At 35.5% G+C, this 16,126-nt stretch overlaps 1 protein-coding gene across 1 annotated transcript in view; it reads left to right on the forward strand.

Moving 5' to 3' along the window:
- The window catches only part of ADGRV1 (adhesion G protein-coupled receptor V1), a 498,644-nt gene that overhangs the window by 219,756 nt on the left and 262,762 nt on the right, over positions 1 to 16,126 (forward strand). The window contains exons 79-82 of the mRNA XM_045565724.1: positions 1,544 to 1,728; positions 6,176 to 6,425; positions 6,953 to 7,092; positions 8,625 to 8,785. Of these exons, the coding sequence (XP_045421680.1) occupies positions 1,544 to 1,728; positions 6,176 to 6,425; positions 6,953 to 7,092; positions 8,625 to 8,785 (736 nt within the window). The remainder of the gene's footprint in view (positions 1 to 1,543; positions 1,729 to 6,175; positions 6,426 to 6,952; positions 7,093 to 8,624; positions 8,786 to 16,126) is intronic.

Raw genomic sequence — 16,126 nt, forward strand, 5'->3', positions numbered from 1 at the left:
TTAATTCTTAAAATTCTGCACATGCTGCTCTGCTGGCTTCTGGCATTTCATTTTCAGAAAACTCTGATGTCAAACTGAAGTTTTGTTTTTCTGTTAGTAATTTTTTCCCTAGGTTTCTGGCATAATTTTTTAAATTCTTGAAATAATCTTTTTAAAAAAATCACCCAGACACATGTGATATTGTCTCTTTTTCTAACTTTCCCTATATAAAGCAATCTCTGCATTTTTAGACATGAATATTTCTTTAACTTATTAAGGAATTGTGTTATTTTTTTCCTACCTGCTTTTTTATATGCTTATATCTTAGAAATTTGTACTAAGATTTGTCCTACCTGTCTGTTATTTTTTATCTGAGTTCTGGGATTTTTTTGAGTTTATTTTTCATTTATCACATTCAGTTTGCTTGTTTCAGTATCAAGTGGGCTGTTCTCTGCCTCAGTTTGCAATTTTTGCATTCTTAAATTTGTATTCTATACCTTTTACCATATTTTCCCTGTGTATTATTCTCCATTCTGCCTTACTCTCTTTGAGATAGTGAATCTTATTAATTCAGATTTTGAGTTCTTCTATGAACTTGGATCTCTGCTAGATTACCAAATTATGAAAAAAATGGAGAACATGAACCACTTATACAATGAGCTCATTTAGTGGGAGAAACAGACAAACCATTTCAAGGTTGTCATAAGTTCATTAATAAAGAGACATGCAAGTTACAAAGAGAGTGATAATGTATGGTGGCAAGTGGGGCACATTGTAAGAATCGTATAGAAAGTGATGAGTTAAAGTTTGAAGAAGTAATAGGGACTTATCAAATATATTAGAATGTAAGGGATTAATAAGTCAATGGCTTCACACCCATGCTTAGTCAGACAGTAAAGATGTGGGCCCCTTCATTCTGGCAAGGAAAAATCATGAAGACTATTTTTCCTCCTATTTTGTTTCCTGGTCTCTCAAACAACAAATAACCCAGTTTTTTAAAGTAGGAAGGGTCACACTTACTGTAAAAGACAAGAGTGCCGGGAGCTCTTAACTACTCTTGGAAAGGATTTTCTCGTTTGGTGCTTTAGACATTTAGTGATATATGGTAGCTTCTATTCACTGAAAAACAGATAATTAAGAATAATCTTGCTTCTGTTATAAACAAATATTCTTGAGGTATTTATTTCCTTATTTGTTGATCAAATGAATAAGACTCCCCGGGGTACATGTAAAAGTGGGATTGATTTTAACTCATGATGTTAATTATCATAGTTAAAACTGAGTGATCCATGCAGCCATTTGGGGCTTTATATAATGATTAGATAGACAATATTTTGGTGATTATATCTTTTCTTTATAAATGCTTATTTATGCCTTTTAAAGTGCAAATGGATGTATTTGAAATGTAATTTTGATATCTATTTTTCTTAAATTCTCAATAGGTTCATCCTTATCTTATTAATGTAAATAACTATTAATAAAGAACATATGTTATATATAAATTACATATATTTGAAGAAGTTTATTTTGAAGACATATTTTCATACTTGGATATTTTTTCCAGATAACTGCTAAAGGAAAAAATCAAGCTTTCAGTGTTGAAAGCCGAACTCTTTTCTATGAGATTCTTTGTGCTCTTATTAACCCAAAACGCAAGGACACTAGGGGATTCAGTCACTTTACAGAAGTGACTGAGAATTTTGCCTTTTCTCTGCTGACTGATGTTGCCTGTGGCTCTCCTGGTGAAAAGTAAGTATCTTTTAATATATTAGCAGAAACTTTTGTGTATTTTTTCCTGCTGTTTACAAAGCAATATGTAATGCAAATGGATATATAGGTGATGTAACTAAGAATTATATGTTCAATGCATTGTGCCTATTGGGCAAATGAAGTTATTTGAAGAAAACATAGTGGCTACATCAAGAAAAATAAATTTACACTGTCAACAATACATTTCTGGTATTTTGAAGTGTTGTAAAATATTAAAAGTCTTACTTCCCTCTTTTATTTATTTAATGAGTTGACGATATATTCCAAATAGAAAAAAAAAAACGAAGATGATTCCAATCTTTGGGTGAGTCTTGATGTGCTGTTAGTTGTGCTTCTCCTAGAGTTAAGATGGTTTTCATCCATTTGGTGACAGTTTGCAGAATGTTGTTGAGCTTCAGATTCTTTGTTTCATGGCTGGAGTTTTATGGAGGAAAGCTAGCAAGAGGAAAAGGGAAAAATAAAATGTGGCTCATTATTAATTATATAATTAATTTTATAATATGTTAACATGCTTTAGATGCTATGGTATTATAAATTATATTCATAATGTAAATTGGATCATGGTAGTACAAAGATCTATAAATATTTTATTTCTATTTGATTTAACATAAAAATGGCTGATAATGGAACATTGAAATTGAGATCTCTTTCAATTCTCACAAAATACTGTATGTTATCATAAAAACAATGACTATTATTTAATGGGTTATGTCTAGTTAAGACTATTATATAAAACTATAAGTTTTATTATTTATTTTCCATGAATGCTGTCATCAGTATTCATAAAATAGCACTGAAATTCAGGAACATTTTAAAGATTACATTTAAAAAAATCTTGTATAATAATTTAAATCATCTCTTTATATGGGGCTTTTTATGAACTCTGACAGGTTCATTAAAAAAAATCAGTTAGCTGTGTGAAACTTTTAATGTTAGTTCTTAGGTCACAAGACACGTGAAGTTTAAAGAGATCTAGAGGGGTAACAAGAGAGAACAAGGGATAAAATAATAATAATAATAATATAAATGAAATTAACTATACCTCTGCTGTAGTCCTAACGTTGTATTAAATTGAATAACATGAATTGCCTTTTTTCTAGGTAAAAACAGTATAACATTGAAAATTTCATATGATTCAACCTAATCCTTGCTAAAAGTTGTACATATTATTTTGTCCTTACAAAAGACCATTTTAAGTAGCTATTCAAGGTTAGAGTTAGGGCTGTTAGTATTTCTGTTACAGATGTAGAAACTGAGGCTAGGAGCCTTACACAGCTAGCCAAGGATCACACAGTGCACGGTGAGGCCTGGCTGGCCTCAATCCAGGCCTACTTGACTCCATAGCCCCTGCTGGCCACCACACTGTGTGGTCAGAATAGATTGTGACCGCCTGCTTTGTCTCAAAACCTCCCCCTCCAGCCCTGTGGCTCCAAAGTGCCCCAGACTTTCAGCCCAGCTCAGTGCTAGGGTGTGACTTGAGGTTAAGGTACAGAATCAACATCTCCTTACACCGTACTCTTCCTTTAACCCTGATAAGTGAGTCCTGGGAATTGAAGTTTTCTTAGTGTGGAAAATCAGCAAAGCATCAGAAGAGCCTCGCAGGAACCCCCTTTCAGGAGGCCCCTTCTCTGATCCTCACCACGGCTTCTAATGTCCATCTGAGACCAATAATTAGCAGTTCAGCTCCTGAATGCCTTTTATAAATGTCTCTAATGTCGTTTTCTGAAACTTTTGAAATGAGTCATTTCTTTACTTCAAGTAAGTTTTGCACTGAAGCCACAGTGTGTGTGTGTGTGTGTGTGTGTGTATTTAATACCTGTTGTTATTTTTCTCTCTTGAACTGTGTTCAACTATGTTGTTTGATAGCACTGCATTTCCCATAATCCCATTCTTTTTCATTTGTTTTCCCCATATTTCTGCAAGATTGCCAGTGTATCAAGGTTGTCTTAGAGGTGAACGATCTACCCCACTGTGTGTGTTGAGTCCCATATCTGTGCCCTCAAAGGCCCAGTGAAAACTCAAGAGTGTATAAGATGCACAAAAAGAGAGGCCTTTTCTGTCTTGTTTCCTAATGTGTTCCCAGGGCCTGGAACAGTGTCTGGTACATGGTAGATTCTCAGTAGTTACACTATAATGCATGGATAGAATGAATAAATGAATCAGTATGTTTTCTGTCTTGTGCTTCCTTTAAATGGTTGTCATTTACCTTTGAGTTGTCCAGGAAAAGGAAAGCATGTATGATGGCAATCAGGCAAGAAAAAGCATGATGTGTTTGGGGAGATGATCAGTTTTTCAAAGGTTGAACATAGAGTAAACTAGGTACGGTGTGTGTATATGTGTGTTTGGGAAAGAATCAGACTTAGGATTTTAGAGACATTGAGGAAAGTATGAAAGTTCAAAGAATAGAGTAAAGCAAGAAGTAAGAAGACTATATAGGGGATAATTGCTCGGGTAAGAGAAGATGAAGGCTGAAACTGAGGCAGAGACATAGAAGGCTGGCACCTTGAAGATAATTAGGTGGTAGAATTAACATGGCAGTGACAAATTGAACATAGAAAATAAGAACGAGATCAAGACTAGTTTGTCTACTGAGGAAACTCTAAAGATGTTGAGCATTCTGATATGCATTATTTATACATTGTCTTAAGCAGTACCAAGGACATCTGCTAAAAGTGAAGTGTCTGAGAATTGAGCAAGGATACTGAGGAGAATGATGGAATCTAGAAAAGTCGCTTGGAAGTCAAGCAAAAACAATGCCAAGTGTCATTGAGGGTCCAACTGAGGTTGGTCACTGTGGATTTGTTGTGGTGCCGGTCTATATGTTAATGTGGGGGTTTTCTCTCCCCTCACTTCAGACTAGATGGAAAGCAGATTGTGGGATTGATCCCGGTGAGTGCATTTGAAGGACATACATATAGGAGGTTAAGGTGTCAAGGAAAGTGTGGTTATCAGCAAGAAAGAAGGACCAGGAACTTGGCACACTCATGTCAAGGATGGGTAGAGTCACTGTGCATGTGGTATTGGTCTCAGTTTGCCAAGACAGCGGAGTCTGTGATGGCACTGAATGGACTGAATCTCAGTAGATTCCGGGTGGCAGGATGGAAAAGGGGTGTGGAGCCATGTGGCCGAGGGTCACTGGTGTCAGCAGATTTTGCCTGGCCAGGAGCTCTGCAGTGGCAGCTTTTAGTGAAGACCTGGGAGTCTGGCGGGAAGGGGGAGATTAAAAGATGAGTTTTGACAAGCTGTTACGGAGATGTGTGCGGCCAATATAAATTGAAATGATTCAACAGGAGGCTTGAACACAGGGACCTTGAGCCCTGGGGGAGTGGATAGATTAAAAATAGATCTTTGAAGGCATCAATTCAAATGTGGTAGTTAAAGTTACAGAAGATATATTTTTTAGGACATATAGATAGAGGAAAAAGTTGGCCATTACCCTTTCTTTTCCTTGCTCAAATTAAAATTCTCTACTCCATTTCCTAGGTTGGGGGCTCTTGACAAGGCATCATTTAGATCCATGATCTAATTATATATACTCTACATCTATTGTGGCCCATATAACTTTTAACATTTAGTGCATACACCTTATCCTGGTAATTTAATATTCTCTACACTTTTCCAGGCAGGTTTCAGATCCAATTTATCTATGTCTGGCCTCATCGTTTGCAAACATGATGAGTCCATAAAAAGGTTGCATCAGATTCTCTGGGAGACTGGTTACAAATATAAATTCCTAGGACCTCCAGCCCCCTCCCTGGGTAAGGAATCTGATTTAGTCAGTCTGGGGTATGATCTAGAAATACATACTTTAAAACGGCTTCCAAGTGATTTCAACACACACACAGTTAAGTTTGGAAGCAATTTCACTGAGCACAGGGACTTATTATGCCTAGGAGAGCTTCAAAACAGAATTGTTAAATGAATAAAGATCACTATTCAGGGCTGTTTTTGTTACATTAAATGGTTAGCAGTGCTCTGATGGGTTAGAAAGACGTAAGGTAACTCTGGATGAAAACACGGCTCTGGATACATAGGCTTACAGTGTTATTAAGTAAAACACAAGGTTTCAGTTCAGTGAGGACACCCTTTCCTCAACCTGTTCCTCCAATGCATATGTGACTAACACAGAAAAGTACATCTTATAGCTATAGATTGTATGTTGAGATCCATAAAACAGCTTTCAAAAGCCCATGTTTTATGCTACAAGGAGGATTAGGCAAGAAGATGCAGAAAGTTCTATGCAAAAAATCCTGACAGTTAACCATAAAGGAACTGAAGGCACATTTTATTTACTGCTTCTGTGTTGGTAGAGTCATTGTTGTACATAAAGAATGAAGTCCCAGTATAATGCATTTTAACAAATATACATGGATAAACGTGTGCAAACACATGCCATTTTAGCAGACCCTCTGCTTTTCTGTTGCAGAAGCAAAACCATCCTTGACAGTTGCCCATATTTGTCAATACTGGCTCTTCACTGGTATCCTCAGCAAATCAACGGGCACAAGTTTGAAGGAAAGGAAGGAGATTATATTCGAGTTCCAGAGAGATTATTGGATGTCCCAGATGCAGAAATAATGGCTGAGAAAAGTACATGTAAATTAGTCCAGTTCACAGAGTATAGCAGCCAGCAGTGGTTTATAACTGGAAACAATCTTCCTGCACTGAAAAATAAGGTAATCTACCATTTAAAAATTTGTGGTTGGAATCTGATTTTTTCTTTAGCAGACACACTCAGTGCATTTGCTTGATCAGATTTTTGGTAAGTGCTACACATGGTGAACTAATATGAAATGGGTTCCATCTTTATGAGCTATTTATAGAGAATTTAGTTTCAAAAGGAGTTGGAAATATTTTCTTCATGTTTTATTGAGTAAAATATATATAAATGTGGGGAAAGTGAAAAAACATAGCTTTCACTAATACAGTGTCTTATTATATGCTCAACTCCTGAGGAAGTCAGCCAAGTATAGTTAAAGTGAGTTATCAGCTGAAGACTGCTGAGTGGCTAACATGGAGGTAGAAAGTGCACAATGGAAAACCAATCAGACGCCCTGCATTCATAAGTAAGCTCACAACTAACAGTGGGAGAAAACAAGTGGCTACAGTTACCAGAAAAATGAAGTCAAATTCAGAATGGGAGACTCAGCTATTATACTATTGGAAAATGTCATTGAATTTTCTGTTCCTTTTGACCTTATAGGTATTATCTTTGAGTGTGAAAGGTCAGAGTTCACAACTCCTGACTAACAACAATGAGGTTCGCTACAGGATTTATTCTACCGAGTCTAGAATTGTTCCTCAGACATCTCTGTGTCTCCTTTGGAATCAGGCTGCTTCAAGGTACATACTAATTTTTAAAGTCAGAATTTGGTCCTTCCCCATTCCAGTATCACTGAGCCTGCTGGTTTATACTGAGCATCACTGGTGGCCTCAGGTGAGATGTTAGTCTGGAGAATAACCTCTGCAATGAATAAGATGAAGCAGCATAGAAAATGGTCCAGCGTTTCACAGATGGCAAATGCACCGACAGTTTAAATATGTGTGTAGCACATTATTTACATCTTTATTATTAAGACTTTCGTGGGATGTAGCATGAGTTCTGCTCAATTCAAATAACCTTCCTGAGGTTGTCACTTAATCTGTGGGGTAGGAAAGGAAATTCCTCCTTTTTTCCCCTTCCATCTAGGTTTGTGGTCTGGAGCTGATGCTTTGTGTTTAAAGAGATCAACAGAGATTTTTAATTCTGGTTCACAAATGACTTGGAGTACATTTTGGGACTAAAGCCACGCATGGGAATGAGAGGAAGAGAGTGATTATTTCTTTGAAGCTCCTCAGCCTAAGACCTCAAGTTTCTGGGCAGCTGCTGTCACTCAGAGCTCAATCAATGCTGCAGGGTCAGGCTGTGCTGGCTGAGAGGGTCTAGGGTCCATGATAGTCATTTATTACTGACTTTCAGCTGCATAAGCTAAAATTTGAAATAGGTTTAATAGCTTAGTTGGGTAATCAGCTGTCATCCAAAACACTAAAATTCTGATTAGTCTCTTTCTCTGTGAAAAAAAATTCAATTGAATTCCTAATGCCTAATGACAAATCTTAAACCTAATACATAGATACTCTGTAATCCTCAAGGTATAATTAATAATCAATGTTTCAAGCTTGAATATGCATTTTGGGTTAGGAAGTTTTAATGTCCTCAGAAAAGTAAAGAAATCAAGAGGCACTAAATGAGAAGAGGCACAACCAGTTGTCACTGAGGAATACTCAGAAGGCTTGGCATGTGACACTGCATTTGCTAAAATCATGACAAAGTTTTGGTGCTAAATTAGCCAGACTTTATAGATGGAAACACTTGAAATAATCTTGGAAAACATATATATAAGTGACTCCAAAGTAGAAAAAAGATGAGGAGGGAATCTCAGAAAAGCAAACAAGTAAGTTCCATGGTTCAAAACACAAGGACTTAGGAAAAAAAGTGAAGAGTGAACACTACATATATCATGGCTATGTTGATCTTTTGGGAGTTTTGAATGCTAGAGAAGTGTGCCTTCCATTGAAAACCTTGGGTGAAACCTTTTAGGTTAGGTAGGGACTTTAGGTGCTGCTCTGTTGAGAGGACCAGCTTCTTTAGTACTGGGGATGCTTTGGCAGGTTTGGTTGGTATTTAGACTGCTTCTTAAGATGTCTTGTGGAATCTGTTATACCATGGCCTGGACAACATGTTCCCTTCTGTATTTCTTCTTGAAAATGTGGTCTACTTAAGTCTTGAGTAAAGACCCCTTAAGTTCATCAAGTTATTCTTTTTCTTCAAAAGTCATCTCAACACCGTAAGTATCTATGAAAGAGGGATAGTGACTACTGTGTTTTTGTCCTAGCTGGTTGTCTGACAGTCAGTTTTGCAAAGTGGTCGAGGACACTTCAGACTATGTGGAATGTGCCTGTTCACACATGTCCGTGTATGCTGTCTATGCCCAGACTGACAACTTGTCTTCATACAATGAAGCGTTTTTCTCTTCTGGATTTATGTGTATCTCAGGTCAGTGACAGTATTTTTGAGTCAATAACTTTAAATATTTATGAGAATGAAAGTCTGTTTTTCCATAATCCTTTTGTATATGTAAGATGTAAATATACTGTAATTCATCAGCACTAGGAGAAAATAAACTTTCCCATTCTCTTAATCATTAATTCATACAACAGATATTAATGGAGGGCCAAATCTGTACTGAGATGACAGTAAAGAACAAGACATGGTTCTAGCCCATAAGGAACACGTAGTACAGTGTATGATAGAAGCTGTAACAGGAAAGGAAAGGCTATAAGTTTACAGTGCTGTGGTTTGGAGAACAGGTTCTGCAGTTAGAATGTCAGGACTGTGTGAGATAACACATACAAAGAATTTTGTATTTTCTACAACTTAGGAGTTTTAAATATGCCAACCGCCGTGTTAAAAAAAATCATCTGTCACATTCCTCATGTAGGTTCCATCTTTGGCAATAATAGGAACTTAAATTGTACTAATGTCTGTCAAACTATTTACCTACAACTTAACTATAGAATTATTCTCATTTGCTGTATTAATTATATGGTTGAGTATCTGAGAATTCCTTAAACTATATTTCTATCCCCGATCTCTACCCATTCTGTGCCACGATTCACCTTTTACAGCCCCACAACTATTTCTATGAACAAGGTGTTATACAGAGAACTTGGTATAGGGTAATGGTTAAAAACACAAGGTCTGGAGCCAGACTACTGAGTTCAAATCCTGGTTCTGCCACTAGCTAGTTGTGGGACCTGGATCAAATTACTTAGTTTCTCGATATCTCATTTTCCCCATTCATAATATATGATTATAAATTGTATCTACCTAACAGGGTAGTAGATATATCAACTCAGACATTTCTAATATTCTGCTTTAATAGGATGTTTTCTCTGTAAATATGATTATCATTGAAGGTATATCTTTTTTATTTGGTATGAAAACAGTCCCCTATCTGTTAGGAAGTTTTTCTGGAGATAGAAGCAAGTAATTAATTACTGTTCTTTGTTCTGGTTGCTAAAATCTTTCCAATATAACTTTATTTTATACAGATATAAATATTTCTTAATATATCTTAATTCTGAACCCAGCTTAGATTCAATAGCAACAGTTAAAAATTACTTATTCTTAGTAATCTATCTTTCATAAGGGATGACATTTCTTAATAGAATATTCTAGGTTCATATAGTTCCAAAATCAGATGCAGACATGCTATTTTACTTTAATTCTAATATATTTAAAGAGCAAATAAATTTCACAGAATGATGAAATAAAGCCAAAAGGTACAACATTGAAATAAAATCTAGACGTCATTTTGTATGTTTCCATACGGACATAAATTTGAGTGTTGCTGAGACCCACAGAAAATCCCTTGCTTGTTCCAAATACTGAATATAAAAACAAAGAGTTTTAAGAACTAAAGAGAGAATGTTATCCTGATTTTATAAAAAACTAACAGGACTATAAAGTGTTCCCTGGGAGAATCATTAATAAATGCCTGTATATCTTTTTTTGTAACTTACTCTATAAAAGGCTACATAGATTTGCTCATGTATTTGAGAATTGACACCTAAATGTCAGTATCTGCTTGCATTACTTTTGACTTGGAGTCATATTTGAAATTAATAATGGTTTTTTCCCCCTCTGCCCATGTCACTGTTATGTAATTGCATGTTCTGTTGATAAGGAGACATAAAGTCCTACCTTTGTACCTCAGTTTCAGCCTGTCCCTCAGAGCTAGATGAATGCTTATCCCTCTCATGGAACCCCAGGAACCAGAAAAGAGAGTTTTATGTATCCTCCATACATGTGCTAGAATTTAGATCAGGTCACACAGAATATCCCTCTGAATTTGAGAGCAGTTGCCTAGCTCTTTTCATAAAATGTGATAATATACAATTAGACAGGAATTTAATTTTTTATTAGAGTAGATCACAATATATCTGTATCAATTTTCTAGTCTGCAGTTCTGTTTACTATACTAGAGCAGAGCAACCAAAATTATCAAAGTGTGTGAGGTAGGTATAGAGGCCAAAAAAGTTTACTAATTCTTAGCTTAAAAATATAAAAGAAGATGTAATCCTAGCCCTCTGGGAGGCCGAGGCGGGTGGATCGCTCGAGGTCAGGAGTTCGAGACCAGCCTGAGCAAGAGCGAGATCCCGTCTCTACTAAAAATAGAAATAAAAATTATCTGGACAACTAAAAATATATATAGAAAAAATAAGCCGGGCATGATGGCGCATGCCTGTAGTCCCAGCTACTCGGGAGGCTGAGGCAGTAGGATCGCTTAAGCCCAGGAGTTTAAAGTTGCTGTGAGCTAGGCTGACGCCATGGCACTCACTCTAGCCCGGGCAACAAAGTGAGACTCTGTCTCAAAAAAACAAAACAAACAAACAAACAACAACAACAACAAATATATATATATAAAAGAAGAGCGTTTATACCTCTGGCTTAAAATTGTAAACCAGTTTACCCAAGTCTATAAAATTAAACTAAGGTCATTCATTGAGCTTAAAAAGATAAAAAGAGACGACAGGTAAAACGTTGCTGTATGCACCAGAATATGGCATTATAGAACTCACTCCAATGATGACTTGGGAGAAATATAACTTAAAATCACTTTAGGTGATAATGCCATAATTTTGTAGTATAATTATTAAGGACTTTCAGCATGGTTTGAGGTACACATTACTATTTGGAGGATGTAAAAGAAGCCTACTCTGCTTATAACTCTTTTGATATTATACATCAAAGATAGACTATTGGATTGCATTTATCCTGAGTTTGACTCTGAATACAAGTCCTAGAGTCTTGTAATCTGAATGAGACCCAATAACTGTCCATATTCCATTTTAGTTTTAGCATCAATAAATGAATTAGATTATGTGTGATGGGCACTTGTAGGTGAGTCTCCTCTTTCTGGAGTGGGTTTAAGCTGAGGTTAGAGCTGGGCCACAGAACCCACATCTGTTTCACTTATTTTTTGTTCTTTTATGGTAGAGAAATCCTTTAATGCATTAATCAAACTAAAGCTTTCCGTTTTAAATGACTAATAGTTTTATTTACTTTTTATAGATTGCTAAGTGTATAAAGGCCAAAATATTGTCAGTTTAAAAATAAGTAACCGTAAATAATTGTTTATAAATTGCTAAATCATAAGGCTTACAGGTTAAGTAAATTAATACAATCTAGAGTCCTTTGAAGCATGATCAGTTTTTGTTCAGTGTTTATTAAACTGGAAGAATATACAAGTTGTACCTTTTGCGTTTCACAAGCTGAGATTCTGATAGTTTTCCAGAAAAACAATTAACTTTGTCAGATGCTAACCACTCATTTCAAAATTACTTTCAAAAATAAGATATTTTCTAAAATTTTGTGTCCAGTTCTTCCAAAAATGTCAAAGTTCATATTCACTGTAATTGTTGTCTTAAGATAGCCATTATGATTGTTGAAGTGGATATATCAAAGCAGCTTCGTTCTATCAAATGGGGAGTTCTTCCTAAGAAGAATAGGAAAAAAACGTGTTTAGAGCTTTAAAAAGAACATGTAAAGGGATAACTGCAGATGATAATGAAGTCAGAGAGCTTAGTTTTAATTCCGACTTGGCACAAAGATGTTGATTTCTCTAGATATGTATATAGAGGTGTATTATTTAGGAAGAAATTGGCTGCAAGTAACAGAAGACCACTCAAAGATATCTTAAACAAACAGATTTAGTTTCCAGGCTGATTAATTCAGCACCTTAATGGTGTCAGCAGAAGCTCAGCCTCTTCTCATTTTATCCTCAAAGATTGTTTTTCCCTCAGTCTTGTCCGTACATGGTCTTGAGTTGGCTGCAGCAGCTGTAAGCATAGCACTAATGATGTCCAGGCTTGCCAAGGAAAAGCACTTATTTGGGTCCAGTTTTAAGCACAATGAGAACTTTCCTGAAAGCCACCCAGAATGTTTCTCCTCACATCTTTTTGACCAGAACTGTGTTCTGTGACCTTTCATAAACTAGTCTGTGTGGGAGAGCAGCCAGATAGAAACAGAGACGAGAGAGCAGTATGTATCTTTTTGAACATTGCCCAAAACAGACATATCATAGTTTTAACAGCTATTTGTTAAATGGATAAATAAATGAATGTACAGTGTTGATCTGATATCCTCCAATAATGAGATGTATTTTTTGGCTGTGTGTCAAATTCATACCTTCCAGTGCCAAATCATATCATTTTAGCTATTTTTAATAAAAATTCTTTTGAAATATGACATACTCTTTCTTGCTTTCTCTCAGATTATTTTAACATAGCTCTCTCCAATAGAGCTTTCTGTGATAATGGAAATGTTTTGCATGGTCCAGTATGGTAGCCTCTAGCCACAGGTGGTTCTTCAGCCCTTGAAATATGGCTGATACAACTGAGAACTGAATTTTTAATTCTATTTCCTTTTAATTAATGAAAATTTAAATTTAAATAGCCACTGTGACCAGTGGCTGTTGTACTGAATAGCTTTAACACCCTGTTTATCTGGAGGCTGGTCTCCTGGCAACCTCATCCCTCTAGAATAAATCTTTTCCCCTAATACACAGAACTTGTGCACTCAAAGATGCTTCATACTGACTTTTTGTTCATACTAGAAATCTTTTCAGGGTTGGCCAGTTTCTTTTTCTGCCCTTGGTTTATTAGGAGCAGTAACCAAAAGGCATTGTGCTGAGGAGAGAGTTTCAGGAACAAGGGAATCAAGAGAGAAGAGCAACAAAAAGTAGAAAAAGTGACAAGTACAGCTAACATTAGGTGGGAAAATAGAAAAACAAACTAAGCTACAAAGCTAATAGCTGATTTAATAATGACATAATGATAATTTGCTCTTATTTGGATTTATCTGTAGAGAAGGCAAATAGATAAGTGATAGATACACAATTTATAAATATTTTAAAGAAAATTTCATGGGAAAATGTAGTAATACTTGACCTATGAAGGGGTAAACTTCAATTATTTGGAAAGTATACCTCATTCTTAAGTGATGCCAAATAACATAGATGTTTACTGGATATTCATATTCATATACAAACATTATATATGTTTGTATGCATGCAAACATTCAAATATTGTAGATAGGCTCATTAGTCAAGTGTGAAAACAACAAAGAATTAAACTGTTCTTTAGAGTTTTTCATATCCACATCAAACATTATCAATGTTATCATTTTGTTGAGGGTTACTTATCTTCCTCCTCCCTTTTGAATCATGTGGAAAAGTGATTTGTATCAATGAAGTAATTAAATGAACTTTTCTAACTTTAATCCACATAGTGCTAGAAAAAAAAGTGAAGGAAAATTATTCAATTAGCTGCTTGTTTTGTCTATATAACTGCCAAGAAGTCAAGTTTCAAAACACTATTTAGAGTACACCTTGAGGTAATACCTGGAATTGTTATGCTTTATTTTTTTAAATCATTTTATTTATAGTTATAACATTTTATGCTTTGTGCATATTTATATTAAGAAATTTAGACCAAAAAATTTCTACAATTTTTTTTTAAAAACTGACTTGTAAATTTAAAGCATATATGCTAAATACAACTATTTAATTTCAGAGAAAGAAATAAAAGATAAATAGTATACAGTGTTTGAGAAACCTGGTAACTGAAGTATTTATTTCTTTAAATCTTAGGTATTCAACATCCTGACCAAAGCAGATGAGTTTCCCTCGGCTAGGACTTAGCCTGCTTGAGGTTGTTAGCAACATTCTTCTCCCATAAATAAAAAAAATACATCCAGATAACCATGACACATTATAGTTACAGGTTAATAGAATCTAGCCATTTTCCTGCCACAAGCTTTGAATCTTGGGCTGCCACCAGGTGTCATACTGGCATTTTAATTGAGGTTTAATGTATTTAATTAAATATTTCTAAGCTGGTCAAATTTATACCATTAAACAGGAGTATAATGGGGCATTACCAAGTTAAAGGGAAAGGGTATGAATAAGCTCTTCTTGTGAACAAGAAAAAACAGTTGGCTTGTATATTTCTCCCTTGCTCAGCACTAATCCCCTCACCTCACATTGTAATCGACCACAATAAATTTACAGTAAAGCACACATTTGTGATCATGTGGCTTATAATGAAAAACAACTTGCAAGGGCCTGCTTTAAAGTCAGTATATCACACATGCACATACACATGCACACATATTCACACACTCAACTTAAACCTTGAATTTAAGCTGGTTTTGATCATCCTAGGGGATTCAAAGTATATATTAATTGAGTTCTGAGCATCGGCTCCAATAGTAAAGACTACCTAAGTAAAGGTGCAATATCAGGCACAACTCTGCAGTTTCTAAAGATACACTGTGTACCTATGTGGGTGGATTTTGGAGGCAGCCCCAGGACCTGCACACCTGTTCTAGAACACCCCATGGCAGCCTTCCTAAAAACAGATTGCTCCAGATTTCTTGGCCAAATTTCTAAGCTGAAACCCTTGACTAATGCAAAACCTCCCTTATTGTGGGGAGCTTTGTTTACCTTATTAAAATGTAAAAATATAATTAAAAACTTTCCCCCCAAATTAGGAGAGTCATTTCTGAACAGAAAATGAGTCATAAGACCCCACTGGGCATTTTGCCAACGCCCAGTTTATTTATGCCAGCATGTGGTACACTCTAAGTTTGTTCCATAGCTTCAGAAGAAAACAAAATGTTAATTGGGTACAGTGTCTCCTGTTTGTCAAGGAGGCATTGATATAATTAAATGAAGTAATGTGTGCAAATACATGGCAAAGCAGTATACACATGCCAATTGTTAGACAAAATAGCCCTACTGAGGATAAGAGTGGAGTAAAAGGCTTAACTGAAAATGCAAATGAGTTATCATATGCAGCACATTTAAATTTTAAAAGGCAGAAAATACTTTTGAAATATGTATATATTCTGCCTTTAGAATCTAGCATCAAAAGAAAATTTGCAAGATAGAGATTTGTTGGATTAGTGCTGAGGGTCTAACCGTCTCCTTGTAGTGTAAATAGGTGAATTCAAATAGACTTAAAGATAATAAGAATAATTTTGTTCACACCATTTAGGGATTTATAAATTTAGGTTAAAAGTCACTGTGGGGGAAAGAACATATTTTGTTCCTGGTTTTGGCACCCAGTAGCATAAGGTTGCCTCTAAAATTCATAATTACCACTGTTGTAATTGCATAACTATTTTTAGTAGATAAAAAGGGGTAATTACCAAACCTGAATTTTGGTAGTACCATTCACAATTTTATGCCTGAAAAATCCTTTTCACTTCTCTAGCATCTCTATTTTGCCAAGCCACCTGTTTTTAGAAAATTAAATTGGAATTTGATTC

This window comes from Lemur catta, chromosome 12, assembly GCF_020740605.2.
Source record: "Lemur catta isolate mLemCat1 chromosome 12, mLemCat1.pri, whole genome shotgun sequence".
NCBI classification, from domain to species: domain Eukaryota; kingdom Metazoa; phylum Chordata; class Mammalia; order Primates; family Lemuridae; genus Lemur; species Lemur catta.